The sequence below is a fragment of the Coregonus lavaretus genome (genome assembly GCF_964263955.1).
Source record: "Coregonus lavaretus genome assembly, chromosome: 9".
NCBI lineage: Eukaryota > Metazoa > Chordata > Actinopteri > Salmoniformes > Salmonidae > Coregonus > Coregonus lavaretus.
In genome coordinates, this window is record NC_139996.1 from 39,400,759 (window position 1) to 39,421,327 (window position 20,569).

At 41.2% G+C, this 20,569-nt stretch overlaps 1 protein-coding gene across 1 annotated transcript in view; it reads right to left on the reverse strand.

Moving 5' to 3' along the window:
* LOC311135349 (protein kinase C-binding protein NELL2a-like) overlaps nucleotides 1-20,569 on the reverse strand; it is a gene marked incomplete at its 5' end in the record, with an annotated part of 110,545 nt that overhangs the window by 9,752 nt on the left and 80,224 nt on the right. Inside the window, one exon of the mRNA XM_084169296.1 lies at nucleotides 2,425-2,565. Coding sequence (XP_084025422.1) covers nucleotides 2,425-2,565 — 141 coding nt within the window. The remainder of the gene's footprint in view (nucleotides 1-2,424; nucleotides 2,566-20,569) is intronic.

The following is a 20,569-nucleotide window of genomic DNA, read 5'->3' on the forward strand; positions in this document are numbered from 1 at the left end:
AAAAAAGACAAAGGAATCCAAACTATAGTTTTTTGGGGTCAAATTATAACTCAGAGCAGTTGTCTTTGTTCTTTACAGTATGTTGAGCTCTCTGAGAGTCTCTTAAAAGGGAAAGTTTACCTAAAATAAAAAAATAGCCAAAGTGATTCCATAAATTGAAACTAGTTAGGTGGAGTTTGCCTTCTCCCCCTCTCTCCTACAGTCTAGAACTGGAAAGCTGCAAAAACGGGTCACGTGACTCATGACGTGTCTTTGTGCACTTTGTGCACTCATGACGTGTCTCTGTTGTCAGTCAAAGAGCGATTGAGAAATCCGCAAATTGTGGATAAATTCTTTGTTTTATTGAAAGCATATGGCCAAATGAACTACTTTTATCAAAAGTACTATTGGTTTTGAGTCAGGAAATGTGTACTTTTCCACATAAAATGATTGCGATTATTTTATATCATTATTTTATGTGGCCGACTGCAACAACAGCAGATGTGGGAAACAACTGCGAATGTGAGCTCTCGTGGGGCAACTCTATGACGTATATGTCGTTATTTGGAGCTTGATGTCACGTGTGACTTTTATGGGAGGGAGAAGGAGCAGGTGCAAAAGTTGAAAGATGTAGCCTAAAGGTAGTTCTGAAAAGTGGAAATCCGAAGAGATGGCATCAAGAGCAAGCTGGTGTTCTGTCCCTGGCTGCACATTATATAGGAAATCTAGGAAAGAAGGCACAACATTTCACTGCTTTCCATTGAAAGATACAGACAGATGCAGAAGATGGCTAGTAGCGATAAAAAACAGGAAATATGATGTAAACACTCCTACAGCCACCTGTGTGAAGCTAGCCACAATAATAAATAAATGATTGTCTTTTGTTTAATTTAAACAACAACATTCCCACCTTATTTAGCATTATCGAGTCCAAATATGGCATGATTCCACTATTTGTATCTGTTTTAATCACTTTCAATGGAGGACTTTTATTTTAAAGGTGAACCGCAATTTCCCCTATTGTGGCTAATCCTTATTGTGGCTAGCTTCACACACGTCCTTTGAGAAGAGACAGCGACAAAGCGAGAGCGTGAAGGTATGTAGTCTAATCATTGCATTTCGAGTTGATCTTATTGTGTTGTAGCCTAAGCGCTCTACCGGTTAGCATATGTTGAGGAGCTAGACAGTAATTGTGTCACCTTACATTGTAATAGACAGTCATTCTTACTTTTTAACTCTGCATTGTTGGGAAAGGCCTCGTAAGTAAGCATTTTATGGTAAAAGCTATACCTGATGTATTCGGCGCATGTGACAAATACAATTTTATTTTATTTTATTGCGTCATCTTACATCGAAGAATAGACAGAATAGTGGCCATGAGTATCCTAACAATATAATTACTTTTAGCCCCATAGTCCCGAGTTGCGCAGTGGTCTAAGGCACTGCATCTCAGTGCTTGAGGCGTCACTACAGACCCCCTGGTTCGATTCCAGGCTGTATCACAACCGGCTGTGATTGGGAGTCCATAGGGCGGCGCACAATTGGCCCAGTGTCGTCCGGTTTTGGCTGGTGTAGGCCGTCATTGTAAATAAGAATTTGTTCTTAACTGACTTGCCTAGTTAAATAAAGGTAAAATAAATAAATAGCCATAAAACATTTATTACAGATTATAAGCATCAGAGGCCCTCCAGTAGCTTTCTTCATCACTCGTGATTATATGTTTGTAGGTTGCTGTTTTACTTCATATAACTCATTTGTAACGCTAGGCTACTGTCTTCACTTCTCCCCCGAAATAAAATCGCTCCACTTAACTAGTTTCAATGTATGGACTTACAACATTTTGGATTTTAGGTAAACTTCCCCTTTAACGTGCTCTTCCACTGGCCACACACTGGTTGAATCAACGTTGTTTCCATGGAATCAACAGACGTTGAATTGACGTCTGTGCCCAGTGGGCTGTGTTGATCAGGTAGACTTGACAGGTAAAATGAGGCTATATAGTAGACAGACAGACAGAGCTGCAGCACTGTTACTGCTGAGGCGCACTGCTAGATTGAGGGTTTTCTTCCATTTTGACATGTGACAAGCTCTTGACAGGTTGCTTTAGAGAATGTTTCAGAAAGATTCAATGAGCAGTAAAAAGCAGACAGGGATTTGGAGGAAAGTGTACCAGTAATTGTTTGTCCAATCATACTATTACCCACACCAGACAGCAAACAAATTGTCAAAAGAAGGCCAAGGAAATGTCTATCTCTGCAATAGTTAGATGTGCTGCTATGATCAATGTTAGAATACACTAGAATAATGGAAAAACACAAACTAGTGTGCTAATATACTCTATACATGTGATTTCAATAGGTGTTAACATGTGACTAGCTGAATGAAGTTTGCCTACAACCACAGAGATTATTTTAGTATTGAGAGAAAAGGGGTGGATCAACTCACCTATGCACGACTCCCCATTGGCAGAGAACAAGCCATTGTCGTGGTAGCCATCACGACACTCGCAGTGGTACCAGCCGGGCAGGTTGACACAGATGGCTTTGTCATTACACTCCACGAACCCATCAGAACACTCATCAATGTCTATCAGGAGAGAGAGAGAGAGAGAGAGAGAGAGAGAGAGAGAGAGAGAGAGAGAGAGAGAGAGAGAGAGAGAGAGAGAGAGAGAGAGAGAGAGAGAGTGAGAATGAGAATGAGAGAGAGTGAAGGAGAAAGAGAGAGAGAGAGAGAGAGAGAGAGAGAGAGAGAGAGAGAGAGAAAGACCTGTAAGAACAAGACCTCGATCTCCCTATGTTTTTGTTCCGAATGATGTCAGCAGGAACCACATATTGAACTTAGCTTCATTCTTGCCTGATAGGCTTTTTCAACATTGACTTATCCATAATTGATACAAAAGCGTGTCCAGGATTTGATAGGATATGCACGCTGTATCGATCTGGCAAGAAAACACAGCGAGAGATGGGTACATTCATTGTAATGAATCTTACATATTTATTTGATTTTGTTTCATTATAATACAAAACAAATTTCCCCTGAAGAGGGGTGTAAAAACCCTTGGAAGACCTTGGAAGCTTGTGAATCCATACTTGTTGTAGATCTCATTGACAGTAAAGAGCACAGGAACCATGCCTCAACCTTGACTCAGATTCTGCTCTCCACAAAACAGTATTTTAACCCTCTTTCTTTCTCTCTCTCTCTCTCTCCCTCTCTTCTTTTTCTCATCACTAGCCTATTGTAAACCAATTTGTTTTTACAAACAATGACGGGAGCACCCATTTCTTACAAAGGAACGAGGTGTAAATGAATTAAACATCATCTGAATCAACTGAACCGTACGAGAAAATGCCCTAATATTTAAACAGATATTTAATTAGATGAGAGACGCTAGTGATTATGGGGTGGGGGCTAAATATGAGGGTCCAGGTTTTAGTGATTAAATGTGTCTGTGTAGGCACTGATGGCTTCTTTATGATTGTGTGCATGTGTAATGCATTATCAGAGTTCCTCATTATGAAAATGGCCCTGCACTGTCAGTGACCTTCCCATTCCATTCCCCCAGACAAAACAGAAAACAGCAGGATCCCCTGGGGAGCACAGCTCAGGCCTCCTCTCCTCCTCTTCTCCTCATTCTTTCCTCTCTTCTCTCTCCTGTCCTCTCCCTTCTTCTTGTCCTCTTCTCCTCTACTCCTTCTCTCCTCTCTTCTTCTCTCCTCTCTTCTTCTCTCCTTTCCTCCCCTCTCATCTCTCCTCGTGTCTTCTCCTTCTGCCAAACCACTAATAGGATTAAGATCTATTGGCTAATGAGCCTTCAACCCTTTAATAGAATTTCTCCAGCAGATTAACCATTGATCAAATGTCGTGGAGATTAGGCCCTTATCTATTTAAGAGATGTGAACGTTTGTCTAAGTCAAACACAGTAGGTTTTCTGTGCTCCTATACATGACGTATTTCAACATGGCTTTAAGGGAACTATAAGTATTCATGCTGGGACTCAAAAGGTGGTTAAATGTTACATGTATACAGTCCTACAGCAGGTAGAGAGATAGAGACGTCATGTTTAAGGCTTGAAGATCCATCCAAGAAGCTAGGGGATGGTGATTTTCTCCCTTCAGGAAATAAGTATTTCGGTCAACTGTGTACTGGATAAAAGCATATAATTTGGTTATACCAAAAGGAATTACTCTGCTTGAAATTAAGCATATTCTCTCTTTTCTCAGTCATAGTGAAATCTCTCATGCTCTTTGTTGCCAGTGAATTTCAGTTGTCAGAGCTTCACACGCTTTCAAATAGAGAAGCGGTATGTGATCTCGAGCCAAGAACTGGAAAAAAGCTGAATCTATTTAAAGGCCCAATGCAGCCATTTTTATATCAATATCAAATCATTTCTGGGTAACAATTAAGTATCTTACTGTAATAGATTTCCATTAAAATGGACAAAAATAGCTTTTTGGCAAAAAACTATTTCTCAAGCAAGAATTTTGCTAGGACTGTCAGGGAGTGGTCTGAGTGGGGAGGGGAAAACTGAAAACTAGCTGTTATTGGCAGAGAGGTTTGGAACTCTCTGTGTTATTGGCCTATTAACCAATTTACCGCATGTTGATGTCACCATGGAAAGCCGAAACTCCCGCCCATACAAACCTGCGCATTAGAAGGTCCTGTGAATATTGTATTTCTAACCAGCAACTATCAGGAAATAACACTGATAAAAAAAATTACACTTTTATGTGTTAGTTTCAAGCAGCTGTTGTACAATATGATACAAAACACAGGAAAAACTTAATTTTGACTGCACTGGGCTTTTAAATCATAGTTTCTCCAATCTGACTGCATGAAATTGTTCACAGAAAGACAGAACGGTTAGTTACTACTTATAACCTAGAGGCAATGCAGTTCTAAATATACACAAATTGAACTATTTTCAGCGTATATTCATTCAAACTGTTCCATTGTTTAGCTTAAATGCCTAGGAGGTTACGTTTTCAATGAAACGTTTCACCCTCTACTTCCTTTATGTGACACCACGGCTGTTGATCACAATTACAGCAAAGCACTTCCGAGGCCTTTGTCAAATTGACAGTGGCTTTAAATATACCTTCTAAAAAGACAAACACTTCTTCTTTAACTGCTTCCTGTCACATCTGAATTGAGATGTCATCACAAATGCAAAGCACATATTCACTACTACATCTTTACATTTTCAATTTACCATCAAGAGCTAAATCAACATGGTGGCTGTGTGTGAAAAGTACCTATTTTATGGTGAGAGGAAGTACATTGAATGTACACTGAGCATACCAAACATTAGGAACACATTCGTAATTTGATTTGCACCCCCCCCCTCCTCAGAGTAGCCTCAATTCATCGGGGCATGGACTCTACAAGGTGTCGAAAGCGTTCCACAGGGATGCTGGCCCATGTTGACTCAAATGCTTCCCGCAGTTGTGTCAAGTTGGCTGGATGTCCTTTCTTGATACACACAGGAAACTGTTGAGCGTGAAGAACCCAGCAGCGTTGCAGTTCTTGACACAAACCGGTGCGCCTGGCACCTACTACCATACCCTGTTCAAAAGCACTTAATTATTTTGTCTTGACTATTCACCCTCTGAATGGCACACATACACAATCCATGCCTCAATTGTCTTGAGGCTTAAAAATCATTATTTAACCTGTCTCCTCCCCTTCATCTACACTGATTGAAGTGGATTTAACAAGTGACATCAATAAGGGATCATAGCTTTCACCTGGATTCTCCTGGTCAGTCTACATTCATGTACAGTATGTCATGGAAAGAGCAGGTTTTCTTAATGTTTTGTATACTCAGTGTATATGAAAGCGTGAGGTAGAATGACTGTGAATCCCAATAAGCAGTGGTAGTGCCTGATTCCAGTCTAAAAATCACATTATATTACAGCCTGGCCATGAATTGTATAATATTTTATGTTCAGTGAAAAACAGCAACCCACAACAGAAAGCGAAGAGTTCCATCTCTCTCTCCAAGCAGGTCAAGGCCAGGTGTGGTGAACACAGGTCTCCTTGGCTACTGAGAGAGAGAGAGTGGTGGAGACAGAGAAACAGGGGAGAGATAGGGATAAAGAGAGAGAAAGGAGAGAGAGAAAGAGGGCGAATGCGAGAGAGATGGAGAGGGATAAAGAAGTGAGAGAGAGGGGGAATAAAGAAAGAGAGTGGAAGGGAGGTGGAGAGGGCTGATTGGACAGACATGGTTATTTCTCTCGTTATGGTGAGCGACAGGCTGGAAATAAAGGCTCTATTAAAACAGCTCTCCAAGGACACTCAAATAATGGGTTGATGTCTTCCTTTCTCTTCCCTCCTTCTGCTTGTTACACTGGCATGTCGTCCTTCTGACCCTCCCTCTCCATCTCTCTCTCCCTCTCTTTTTTTTCTTCTTTCTCTCTCCTTCTCTCTCTCTATCTCTCTCTTTTCTCAATATCCCTATCTCTCTGTGCAGAGGCAGATACAGAGGTAGAGGCTATCTCCCCTCTCGTCTTGACTGACAGCAGTACCTCAGGGCCCGGACAGTCCTCTATAGCATTCTATCACCCAGAGCACCAGCTGCAGACAGAAGATCTCACATTCTGTTCAATATGATTACAATATTTCAGTTTTCACAGGGAAATGAAGGATAATCCTGATCTGCTGCTCTTGGAGTACATATTATTTATAACACGTCACTTCATAATCCTACTTCAAATATGATTCCTGTATACATGTTTTGGCATTAAATGGATTTAAAATTTGGTGTTGACATGAGAGATTACTGATCCTGGCAGTGTGTCGGGAGAATAGAGTGCTGTGTTAAAGTACTCTGTACGCACAAAGCAACCATTGTACAGTTAGTCAGTAACATCCAGTGGAGGCTGGTGGGAGGGGCTATAGGAGGACGGGCTCATTGTAATAGCTGGAATGGTTTCCATTTGTTTGATGCGTTTGATACCTTTCCACTGATTCCATTCCAGACATTACGATGAGCCCGTCCTCCTATAGCTCCTCCCACCAGCCTCCTCTGGCAACACCACAACATGGAAGATAATAAACTGAGAGTCACTTGGTAACAGGAAAAGCATGGTGAAGTGAAGTCTATAGATAGATTTCCCGTTCAGTATTTGACTGAACACTAGACTTAAAAAAAAAAAAAAAAGCTGCTAAATGTGTGAAATTAACCAATTTATTTATTTTATTCTGGTTGTGCTGGTCTGAGTGCTATGACTGTGTCGATGCTGAGAAATGATGCTAGGCTTATAGCACTGACAGATCAGCTGCTGCTGCAGAAGACAGTTCATTCGCGGTATGGAGAAAACAGAAAAAGACACACACACACACTGACACAGATTTAGCCTACTGCTGCCAGTTAATATTTTGGCTGTATATCGTATGAAATAGTAGGCTAATTAACACTCGGGGGAACACATATGACAGGCACTAACTTGCAATAGCCAAAAAAAATTGCTGCTTCCCCAATCAAAAGCCCTGGATTAACACTTACCTAAAGAGCAGGGCTATTGCACACAAAGCTATCGTAGACCACCCTGTTGCTACGGCCGAAGACAGGAATAAGTACAAGAAGGCCTGCTATGACCTCCGCAGAGTCATCAAACGAGCAAAAGGACAATATAGGAATAAGGTGGAATCATATTACACAGGCTCCGACTCCCGCCGCATGTGGCAGGGGCTACAGTCCATTACGGATTACAAAGGAAGACCCAGCCATGATCTGACCAACGATGCCTCTCTACCAGACGAACTCAATGCATTTTATTCCGCTTTGACAACAGCAACATCGAGCTGGGTGTGAGGGCCGTCACCGACCCAGAGGACTGGGTGATCTCGCTCTCCGAGGCCGACGTGAGAAGGGTCTTTAATCAGGTCAACACCCACAAGGCCGCGGGCCCCGACGGTATTCCAGGGCGCGTTCTCAGAGCATGCACAGAACAGCTGGCAGGCATATTCACTGTAATTTTCAACCTCTCCTTGTCCCAGTCTGTATTCCCCACGTTTTAAGATGACCACAATCATACCTGTTCCTAAGAACTCTAAGGTTTCATGTCACAATGACTACCGCCCTGTAGCACTCACTTCTGTAATCATGAAGTGCTTTGAGAGGCTGGTTATGGCACACATTGACTCCAACATCCCAGCCACCATAGACCCACTCCAATTTGCATACCGCCCCAACTGATCCATAGATAACGCAATCTCAATTGCTCTCCACACTGCCCTCAACCACCTAGATAAGAGGAATACCTATGTGAGAATGCTGTTCATTGACTACAGCTTAGCTTTCAACACCATTATCCCCTCCAAGCTTGTCACCAAGTTAAGGACTCTGGGTCTGAACACCTCCCTCTGCAACTGGCGACGATGAGTCAACCTACAGGGAGGAGGTCAGTGACCTGGCAGTGTGGTGCCGGAGCTACAACTTCTCCCTCAACGTCAGCAAGACCAAGGAGCTGATCATGGACTACAGGAAACGGGGGAGCGAGTTTACCTTGTATCTTTATTGACCTTTTATTTCAATATTTCTCTATGCACACTCACAGGGCCCTACACACTCACTCACACTGTCACTCCAACACACACACACAAACACTCACTCCATCATTTTCTCACTCACACATAATATGCACATACATTTATACTGACTCTACACACCCACACACCCACTCACATGCAAGCTGCTACTCTGTTTATCTTATATCCTGTTGCCCAGTCCAATATTTATTGTATATAGTATGCTTACATACTTACTTTATTGTGTATTTCATATTTCTTATTCCTCGTGTGTTTTTTTCTAGTAATACATTATTATTGATAATTGGATTGTTGGGTTTTGAGCTTGCAAGAAAGGCATTTCACTGTACTTGTGCATGTGACATTAAAACTTGAAAGGCCCGTCACTTCTTGTCAGAAAGATATTCATACTGTCAAACAAAGTACAACGCTGGAAATCTATCCACTCAGTGTATATGTAATAGTAATTAACCTTTAGGATAGGGGGGAGATGTATGACCACCAGGCGCTTACACTGAGTGTACAAAACATTAGGAACACCTGCTCTTTCCATGACATAGACTGACCTGGTGAATCCAGGTGAAAGCTATGATCCCTTGTTGATGTCACCTGTTAAATTCACTTCAATCAGTGTAGATGAAGGGGAGGAGACAGGTTAAAGAAGGATTTTTAAGCCTTGAGACAATTGAGACATGGATTGTGTATGTATGCCATTCAGAGAGTGAATACAAAATATTTAAGTGCCTTTGAACGGGGTATAGTAATAGGTGCCAGGCGCACTGGTTTGAATGTGTCAAGAACTGCAAAGCTGCTGGGTTTTTCACGCTCAACAGTTTCCTGTGTGTATCAAGAATGGTCCACGACCCAAAGGACATCCAGCCAAATTGACACAACTGTAGGAAGCATTTTAGTCAGCATGGGCCAGCATCCCTGTGGAACGCTTTCGACACCTTGTAGTCCATGCCCCAACGAATTGAGGCTGTTCTGAGGGCAAAAGGGGGTGCAACTCAATATTAGGAAGGCGTTCCTAATGTTTTATACACTCAGTATATTTTTGCAATATAAGTAGTTTCATAAGGTATTATGAGCCAATGGTCATCTATTAGGCATTTATTAATCTTTCTTCTGTATCTAATAAATGTGTTTATTCATTCACAACTAGGTTGTTACTGGGCCCAGCACCGGCAGTGTGGTCCCATGGTCTTCTGGTACCAGTGCTGTGGGAAAGGATGCTAGTCTTAGCAGAGACAGCTCAGAGGTGAGTGCAGTGGAGGTAGGAAGAAAACAGAGAGACACAGATGTACTGCCAGTTCCTTAATATGTTGGCTCTATAATAGCAATTAACACTTAGGAGTGACAGACAGACATACAGATAGACTGACAGACAGACAACAGAGGAGAACAATAAGAAGCACAGACAGAAAGACAGAGTAAAAGACAGTCAGCCCTAGAGAATGGAAACAGAGACCTAATCTTTCAGTACAGTCCAGAGGTGCAGTACAGATGTTTCACAGTGTGAGTTAGTACATGCTAGTGTCAGCTCAGAAAACAGAACAGAACCAGATATCTAAAGGCTTACAGTACAGTACAGTGCAGCTGTGCTTTCCACAGTGCGAATTGGTACAAGCTATCTGCTCTAAGCCAAAAATGTACAGTGCAGCGATGCTTTCCACAGTACAGTGTTCACAGTATTTGTGTTCTCCCCGGCTCTCCCCCTGTTAGATGTGTCATTTAGCCAGCAGCAGCAGCAGGTTGTGCTTAGCTAAACGACAGCTCATCAGGCCATTAGCAGGCAGCCTAATTAAAGACGTGCTAATTAACCGTGATGGAGTGAGTACTGCTTCATAAGGCTCTAAATAAATAATGAATACATAACCATTCTGCTTAAACAACCCGTTTGAGATCAACTAGAGTGGCACCCATGAGTCGCATGGATACTCATGGGGAGGGAGGGGGGGGCGAGAGAGAGCTTCATGGGGGCTGTTAAAGGGATATTTCACCCAAATTACAAAATAAAACATTGCTTTCCTTACCCTGTAAGAAGTCTATGGACATGGTATGACAGCAATCCATGCTTTGGTTTAGTTTCCCTGGCACTGTTTCCACATGCAAACGTTTGCTTATACAGTAAGGAAACCAATATGTAAATGTGAACTATGCCTTTAAGGGAGGAAAAGCAATCACTGCAATATTGTTCAAATACTCACTCCCTTCTTCAGACTGTGTGAGGAAACAGTGACGTGACTAGAAGAGACTACCCAGCAAACCAAAATTGGTTCTGTGAAGGTTCCCAGAACATTTGTTAGGTCGCGGAAAATGTTCTCATAACACAAAAACTGTCCAGTCGTGGTGATGATTGCATAATGTTTGTATAAAACATTTACCTGATGATGGTAGAACATTCCTAGAACACATTTAATGTGTTGTGTAGAGGTTCCCAGAATGTTGACGGTTGAGCTAAATTTGACAACCAATTTTAAATGAAATTAAACATATGAATTTTGTTTGGAATATTTTATCATCTCAACCAATGCCATTTAGTAAAATGATCATGTGGTTTCCATTATCAGACTCCCATATTTTTTTTAAACACACATTCAAAGATGGTTGATGTGAACATGAGCAAAACCATACCTCATTTACCACCCATTTTTTGTACTAACTGTGTATAAAATGGGATATGACAACATTGTAAAATGTTGTTGACCTCTCAAACATCCTTTCAGCATGATTAAATGACGAATATGTTGTTGTTTTACAATTTTAGGAACTCTTGCTCTACCAGTCGGTTGAGTTGTCCATTAAAGGAATCAAATCAAATCAAACACGTATTTGTCACATGCTTCGTAAACAACACCATTGAGATGGTTTGGGATGAGTTGGACCGCAGAATGAAGGAAAAGCAGCCAACAAGTGCTCAGCATATGTGGGAACTCCTTCAAGACTGTTGGAAAAGCATTCCAGGTGAAGCTGATTGAGAGAATGCCAAGAGTGTGCAAAGCTGTCATCAAGGCAAAGGGTGGCTATTTGAAGAATCTCAAATATAAAATCTATTTTGATTTGTTTAACACTTTTTTGGTTACTACATGATTCCATATGTGTTATTTCATATTACAATGTAGAAAATAGTACAAATAAAGAAAAAGCCTTGAATGAGTAGGTGTGTACAAACCGTTGACTGGTACTGTATATCATTCCTTTTGCACTAACTATTTTGACTCATTTACATTTACATTTTAGTCATTTAGCAGACGCTCTTATCCAGAGCGACTTACAGGAGCAATTAGGGTTAAGTGCCTTGCTCAAGGGCACATTTACGTCATTTAGCAGACGCTCTTATCCAGAGCGACTCACAAATTGGTGCATTCACCCTATAGCCAGTGGGATAACCACTTTACAATTGTTTTGGGGGGGGGTAGAAGGATTACTTTATCCTATCCCAGGTATTCCTTAAAGAGGTGGGGTTTCAAATGTCTCCGGAAGGTGGTGAGTGACTCCGCTGTCCTGGCGTCATCACATACGCTGCTGTTACTGTTTATTATCTATCCTGTTACTTTGTCACTTTATCCCTACCTATATGCAATTATCTACCTCAATTACCTCGTACCCTTGCACATGGACGCGGTACTGGTACCCCATGTATATACAGTTGAAGTCGGAAATGTACATACACCTTAGCCAAATACATTTAAACTCAGTTTTTCACAATTCCTGACATTTAATCCTAGTAAAGATTCCCTGTTTTAGGTCAGTTAGGATCACCACTTTATTTTAAGAATGTGAAATGTCAGAATAATAGTAGAGAGAATGATTTACTTAAGCTTTTATTTCTTTCATCACATTCCCAGTGGGTCAGAAGTTTACATACACTCAATTAGTATTTGGTAGCATTGCCTTTAAATTGTTTAACTTGGGTCAAACGTTTCGGGTAGCCTTCCACAAGCTTCCCACAATAAGTTGGGTGAATTTTGGCTCATTCCTCCTGACAGAGCTGGTGTAACTGAGTCAGGTTTGTAGGCCTCCATGCTCGCACACGCTTTTTCTGCCCACAAATTTTCAATAGGATTGAGGTCAGGGCTTTGTGATGGCCACTCCAATACCTTGACTTTGTTGTCCTTAAGCATTTTTGCCACAACTTTGGAAGTATGCTTGGGGTCATTGTTCATTTGGAAGACCCATTTGCGACCAAGCTTTAACTTCCTGACTGATGTCTTGAGATGTTGCTTCAATATATCCACATCGTTTTCCTTCCTCATTATGCCATCTATTTTGTGAAGTGCACCAGTCCCTCCTGCAGCAAAGCACCCCCACAGCATGATGCTGCCACCCCCGTGCTTCACGTTTGGGATGGTGTTCTTCGGCTTGCAAGTAAACCCCTTTTTCCTCCAAACATAATGATGGTCATTATTGCCAAACAGTTCTATTTTTGTTTCATCAGACCAGAGGACATTTCTCCAAAAAGTACGATCTTTGTCCCCATGTGCAGTTGAAAACCGTAGTCTGGCTTTTTATGGCGGTTTTAGAGCAGTGGCTTCTTCCTTGCTGAGCGGCCTTTCAGGTTATGTCCATATAGGACTAGTTTTACTGTGGATATAGATACTTTTGTACCTGTTTCCTCCAGCATCTTCACAAGGTCCTTAGCTGTTGTTCTGGGATTGATTTGCACTTTTCGCACCAAAGTACGTTCATCTCTAGGAGACAGAACGCGTCTCCTTCCTGACAGCTGCGTGGTCCCATGGTGTTTATACTTGCGTACTATTGTTTGTACAGATGAATGTGGTACCTTCAGGCGTTTTGAAATTGCTACCAAGGATGAACCAGACTTGTGGAGGTCTACACATTTTTTTCTGAGGTCTTGGCTGATTTCTTTTGATTTTCCCATGATGTCAAGCAAATAGGCACTGAGTTTGAAGGTAGGCCTTGAAATACATCCACAGGTACACTTCCAATTGACTCAAATGATGTCAATTAGCCTATCAGAAGCATCTAAAGCCATGACATCATTTTCTGGAATTTTCCAAGCTGTTTAAAGGCACAGTCAACTTAGTGTATGTAAACTTCTGACCCACTGGAATTGTGATACAGTGAATTATAAGTGAAATAATCTGTCTGTAAACAATTGTTGGAACAATGACTTGTGTCATGCACAAAGTAGATGTCCTAACCGACTTGCCAAAACTATAGTGTGTTAACAAGACATTTGTGGAGTGGTTGAAAAATGAGTTTTAATGACTCCAAACTAAGTGTATGTAAACTTCCGACTTCAACTGTAGCCAAGTTATCGTTACTCATTGTGTATTTTTTCCCCGCCTTATAATTTGTATATTATTTCAATTTATTTCTCTCTGCATTGTTGGGAAGGGCCCGTATGTAAGCATTTCACTGTTAGTCTACACCTGAAATACTGTTAAGGGATTATTCACTGTATGCCTGTTATCTTCATTAGGATTCATAATATCATTCTGTACATGTAATTGTACTGGTATTATAAGCATATAAACTGTAAATGCATTAATTTACATGCATTCTAATATTCATATTTTGACACACAAATGTATAATATTTTATTAATATTATCCTCATTTAACTAGACCTATCTTCCATTTTAAGTAAAGGAAGCAGACATAATGTAAATGCATGTATCATTTTTTAGATGATTTAAAAAGTCTATGCAAATTCCAATACAGAATAAGTTTACTCTAATTGTGCAACTCAACTGGCTGGTTGAGATGTTTGCAATGCATTATCCATCAAAGTTTAAGTCATGTAAACAAAAAATATTGTCTTATACTGAATTTATGGCCTATAGCACTCAGGACCTCAGACTGGGGCAAAGGTGTTCCTTCCAACAGGACAACAACTCTAAGCACACAGCCACGACAATGCAGGAGTGGCTTCAGGACAAGTCTCTGAATGTCTTTGAGTGACCCAGCCAGAGCCTGGACTTGAACCTGATTGAACATCTCTGGAGAGACCTGAAAATAGAAGAATGGGAGAAACTCCCCAAATACAGGTGTGCAAAGCTTGTAGCGTCGTACCCAAGAAGACTCGAGGCTCTAATCGCTGCCAAAGGTGCTTCAACAAAGTACTGAGTAAAGGGTCTGAATACTTATGTAAATGTGCAAACATTTCTACTAACCTGTTTTTGCTTTGTCATTATGGGGTATTGTGTGTAGATTGATGAGGGGAAAAAACAATTGAATCAATTGTAGAATAAGGCTGTAACGTAACAAAATGTGGAAAAAGTCAAGGGGTCTGAATACTTTCCGAATGCACTATATTGTTTAGACTTCATATGTTGACAATCTGCACATTATTTAATTCTTAGGACATTTGAACAGCATTCAATCATACAAAAATAACCATATTTTTTACACTTCATATGTTGAGAATCTGCACATAATGGGGTTTGACCCTCCACTGTTTGGTTCCCTAGCCAGATCTCTAACCCCCTACACCACTAGGGGATAGCTGTGGCCATGTGTTTGTTTTTTTCACTCTCTTTTTAAAAAACGCACCAGATATAATTCCTACTTTGAGACGCTTGATACGCTTATTTTTGAGACGCTTATTTTTCATGATCTGATAAGTGATCCTAGATCAGCACTCACGAATGTCATCACAACTGAGCATATTTTGTGTTTTAGGAACCTATCTCTTGTAATGTACCCACACTGTTCCCACAACGTAATTACATGTTCTGGGAACCTTTAAGAAACTCAGAAAACCTGTTTTGTCAACATTCTTGCAACATCAAAATTATTTTTTTGTGCACCCTGATACAAACATTATCTGAATGTCAGCACAACTTGACAGTTTTTGCGTTTTGGGAACATATCTTTTGTGATGTCCCCACAATGTTCCCACCAGACTGTTCCCACAACCTAATGAAACATTATGTGAACCTTTCAAGAACAGATTACATGTGTTATAGGAATGTTCTTTCAACATCAGGCAAATGTTTTATACAAACATACACACTTTTGGGGAATGTTCTGTGCTGGTTGTTACAGACGTTGTGCACAACATTTTAGTGAATGTTAGAACACTCCAAGGATATTTATTCTAAAAATGTTTTTATCAATAAATAGATTTGATCAAAAACATTCTCTGAATAAAACCCTAACTAGAACTTGGGATGGGAATCTTAGCTAATGTTCTGAGAATGTTCCCGGTTTGCTGAGTAGACTCCTTCAGCTGTCTGTCTGTCTGTCTGTCTGTATGTTTATCTGTCTGTCACTCTGTCTGACTGTCAGTCAGTCAGTCAGTCTGTCAGTCAGTCTGTCCATCCATCCTCCATGCTAATGAGGTCTGCAGTAACAAATTGCATACGTCCACCCACCCACTCCTCTTCCTCCTGGTCGATGTGTCGGGGTGAGCCCTGGGCTCCGGCTCTTTTCTCACCGTGTTCAAAGAGGGCTGTTGTCTGCTCTGGTCTGTAACAGAGCTGTGCTGTATCCTCTCCTCTCTTTCTTTAGCCAGGCAACAAAGCGTGTCTGTCATATAAAACAGTGGAGCTGTTGGAGAGCTATGAGGGATTTACTACACATCCCTAATATGAGAAATGGCATTGAGACTAATAACTTGCAACCTTTCTTAATTTAAATGTAGAAAGGAGAATGCCAAGCTCTTATAACCAGATACAGTACATTATGTCCTCTTATGGTCAATAGTAAATCTAGATATTGTGGATCAAACATGATCACTGTGGAAAACACTACAGTAAGATTAATCTTGGTTAACCCAGAACTAAAGTCACGCGTAATTGGTCAGATGCTCGATTAAGTTCTGGGTCATACAGTGGGGAAAAAAAGTATTTAGTCAGCCACCAATTGTGCAAGTTCTCCCACTTAAAAAGATGAGAGAGGCCTGTAATTTTCATCATAGGTACACGTCAACTACGACAGACAAAATGAGGAAAAAAAATCCAGAAAATCACATTGTAGGATTTTTATGAATTTATTTGCAAATTATGGTGGAAAATAAGTATTTGGTCAATAACAAAAGTTTCTCAATACTTTGCTATATACCCTTTGTTGGCAATGACACAGGTCAAACGTTTTCTGTAAGTCTTCACAAGGTTTTCACACACTGGCCCATTCCTCCATGCAGATCTCCTCTAGAGCAGTGATGTTTTGGGGCTGTCGCTGGGCAACACGGACTTTCAACTCCCTCCAAAGATTTTCTATGGGGTTGAGATCTGGAGACTGGCTAGGCCACTCCAGGACCTTGAAATGCTTCTTACGAAGCCACTCCTTCGTTGCCCGGGCGGTGTGTTTGGGATCATTGTCATGCTGAAAGACCCAGCCACGTTTCATCTTCAATGCCCTTGCTGATGGAAGGAGGTTTTCACTCAAAATCTCACGATACATGGCCCCATTCATTCTTTCCATTACACGGATCAGTCGTCCTGGTCCCTTTGCAGAAAAACAGCCCCAAAGCATGATGTTTCCACCCCCATGCTTCACAGTAGGTATGGTGTTCTTTGGATGCAACTCAGCATTCTTTGTCCTCCAAACACAACGAGTTGAGTTTTTACCAAAAAGTTCTATTTTGGTTTCATCTGACCATATGACATTCTCCCAATCCTCTTCTGGATCATCCAAATGCACTCTAGCAAACTTCAGACGGGCCTGGACATGTACTGGCTTAAGCAGGGGGACACGTCTGGCACTGCAGGATTTGAGTCCCTGGCGGCGTAGTGTGTTACTGATGGTAGGCTTTGTTACTTTGGTCCCAGCTCTCTGCAGGTCATTCACTAGGTCCCCCCGTGTGGTTCTGGGATTTTTGCTCACCGTTCTTGTGATCATTTTGACCCCACGGGGTGAGATCTTGCGTGGAGACCCAGATCGAGGGAGATTATCAGTGGTCTTGTATGTCTTCCATTTCCTAATAATTGCTCCCACAGTTGATTTCTTCAAACCAAGCTGCTTACCTATTGCAGATTCAGTCTTCCCAGCCTGGTGCAGGTCTACAATTTTGTTTCTGGTGTCCTTTGACAGCTCTTTGGTCTTGGCCATAGTGGAGTTTGGAGTGTGACTGTTTGAGGTTGTGGACAGGTGTCTTTTATACTGATAACAAGTTCAAACAGGTGCCATTAATACAGGGAACGAGTGGAGGACAGAGGAGCCTCTTAAAGAAGAAGTTACAGGTCTGTGAGAGCCAGAAATCTTGCTTGTTTGTAGGTGACCAAATACTTATTTTCCACCATAATTTGCAAATAAATTCCTAAAAAATCCTACAATGTGATTTTCTGGATTTTTTTTCCCTCATTTTGTCTCATAGTTGACGTGTACCTATGATGAAAATTACAGGCCTCTCTCATCTTTTTAAGTGGGAGAACTTGCACAATTGGTGGCTGACTAAATACTTTTTTCCCCCACTGTATATGTTAAGAAAAGAGAGGATCGGAACCGGAACAAAGAGCTCCACCCTTTCTCTTTGCAAGTTATGGACAAGTCTATGAGCCAAATGTCCCCTCCCCTTCCGAAATTCGAAAGACGCTAACACCTGCGAAATTGTGATTTGCCCAAATAAGTGACGAAAAACCTAAGCACCGGAACTAATGCTGCTGATCTCACGTGTCCCGTTTTATCATGACAGATCTACGGCACCATTTATGTTTACGTAGTCTGTCCACTAAAGATTACAGTAAAACCAAAATGGGAGATCACTTCTTGAGACTTTATATATCCAATTATAATTTAGCCTGAGTATGAAAGTACAGTAAAAGTCAGAAAAACTAGCCTTGAATAGTTAAAAGCTTTTCAAAGCTTTCTACCAAGTTGCTCTCCAAATAATTAACATCTAAAATAAGCCCCTATTTCTGCATCATGGTCCATGAAGCACATTCTTGAGAGTAGCCCAACTACTTTTTTGTGTGAAACAAAACAGAGGGAGTGAGACAAGTAAAAGATGTCGCTCCAATACCAAGACCACTCTTCTTCTGGCTGCTTTCATTGTCTTATTGTATCCACAGAAAACTGCCGCCAAGGGCAACAATGGGTTGCCATTAGCAACTGAAGGCACAGTTGGCTATCTGAGAAGAGAACAAAACAACAATAAAGCCTAACAAGCTTGGAATGGCTTTTAACAGAAATGAAGGGAGAAGAAAATGATCTGAAAACAAAATAAAGATTCACCACAATGGAACAGCTTAGCAGGTTAGCACATCAATTAAAATGGGCTTATTTTATAGGAATAGCTCATGCCTTTAATTAAATAGCAGAAAACAAATAATTCAGTCGACATTGATACTGGTTATAGACTAAGGCGATATTGTTTATATAAATGCAGCTGCCATGGTATTGAAGCCATTGGATGCAGTTTATCATACTACTCTACAGTAACTACGCCAACAGCGAAACTGAGAAAAATGGCTTCAAAGTTGTTTTGCTAGCCAGACAAATATGCTGTTGCTAGACAAGTGATAATGCACTGATGTATCATCTTATTATGAAGTAATTTTTATGCATCAACCATGACCACTGATTTTTTGTATTTTGTATTTATTAGGCATCCCCATTAGCTGCTGCCAAAGCAGCAGCTGCTCTTCCTGGGCTCCAAACATATTAAAACACTTACATTACAAATAGAACAAAATATAAAACAATACATCATATAACATTATTACACCACTACCTATCTACAATACAAAATGTTTGATTTGATGACCACACTGTAAAACCTGACCTTGTAAATGTACAGCATTATACAGGCAGCAGAGTTACGCTAAATGTGTAATTTTCCTGTTTTACAGTAAGAAAAATTGTGCTGTATTATACAGTCGTGGTCAAAAGTTTTGAGAATGACACAAGTATTGGTCTTCACAAAGTTCGCTGCTTCAGTGTTATGAGATATTTTTGTCAGATGTTACTATGGTATACTGAAGTATAATTACAAGCATTCCATAAGCGTCAACGGCTTTTATTGACAATTACATTAAGTTTATGCAAAGAGTCAATATTTGCAGTGTTGACCCTTCTTTTTCAAGACCTCTGCAATCCGCCCTGGCATGCTGTCAATTAACTTCTGGGCCACATCCTGACTGATGGCAGCCCATTCTTGCATAATCAATGCTTGGAGTTTGTCCGAATTTGTGGGTTTTTGTTTGTCCACCCGCCTCTTGAGGATCGACCACAAGTTCTCAATGGGATTAAGGTCTGGGGAGTTTCCTGGCTATGGACCCAAAATGTCCATGTTTTGTTCCCCGAGCCACTTAGTTATCACTTTTGCCTTATGGCAAGGTGCTCCATCATGCTGGAAAAGGCATTGGTCGTCACCAAACTGTTCTTGGATGGTTGGGAGAAGTTGCTCTCGGAGGATGTGTTGGTACCATTCTTTATTCATGGCTGTGTTCTTAGGCAAAATTGTGAGTGAGCCCACTCCCTTGGCTGAGAAGCAACCCCTCACATGAATGGTCTCAGGACGCTTTACTGTTGGCATGACACAGGACTGATGGTAGAGCTCACCTTGTCTTCTCCGGACAAGGTGTTTTCCGGATGCCCCAAACAATCTGAAACGGTATTCATCAGAGAAAATGACTTTACCCCAGTCCTCAGCAGTCCAATCCCTGTACCTTTTGCAGAATATCAGTCTGTCCCTGATGTTTTTCCTGGAGAGAAGTGGCTTCTTTGCTGGCCTTCTTGACACCAGGCCATCCTCCAAAAGTCTTCGCCTCACTGTGCGTGCAGATGCACTCACACCTGCCTGGTGCCATTCCTGAGCAAGCTCTGCACTGGTGGTGCCCCGATCCCGCAGCTGAATCAACTTTAGGAGACGGTCCTGGCGCTTGCTGGACTTTCTTGGGCGCCCTGGCGCCTTCTTCACAACAATTGAACCTCTCTTCTTGAAGTTCTTGATGATCCGAAAAATTGTTGATTTAGGTGCAATCTTACTAGCAGCAATATCCTTGCCTGTGAAGCCCTTTTTGTGCAAAGCAATGATGACGGCACGTGTTTCCTTGCAGGTAACCATGGTTAACAGAGGAAGAACAATGATTTCAAGCACCACCCTCCTTTTAAAGCTTCCAGTCTGTTATTCTAACTCAATCAGCATGACA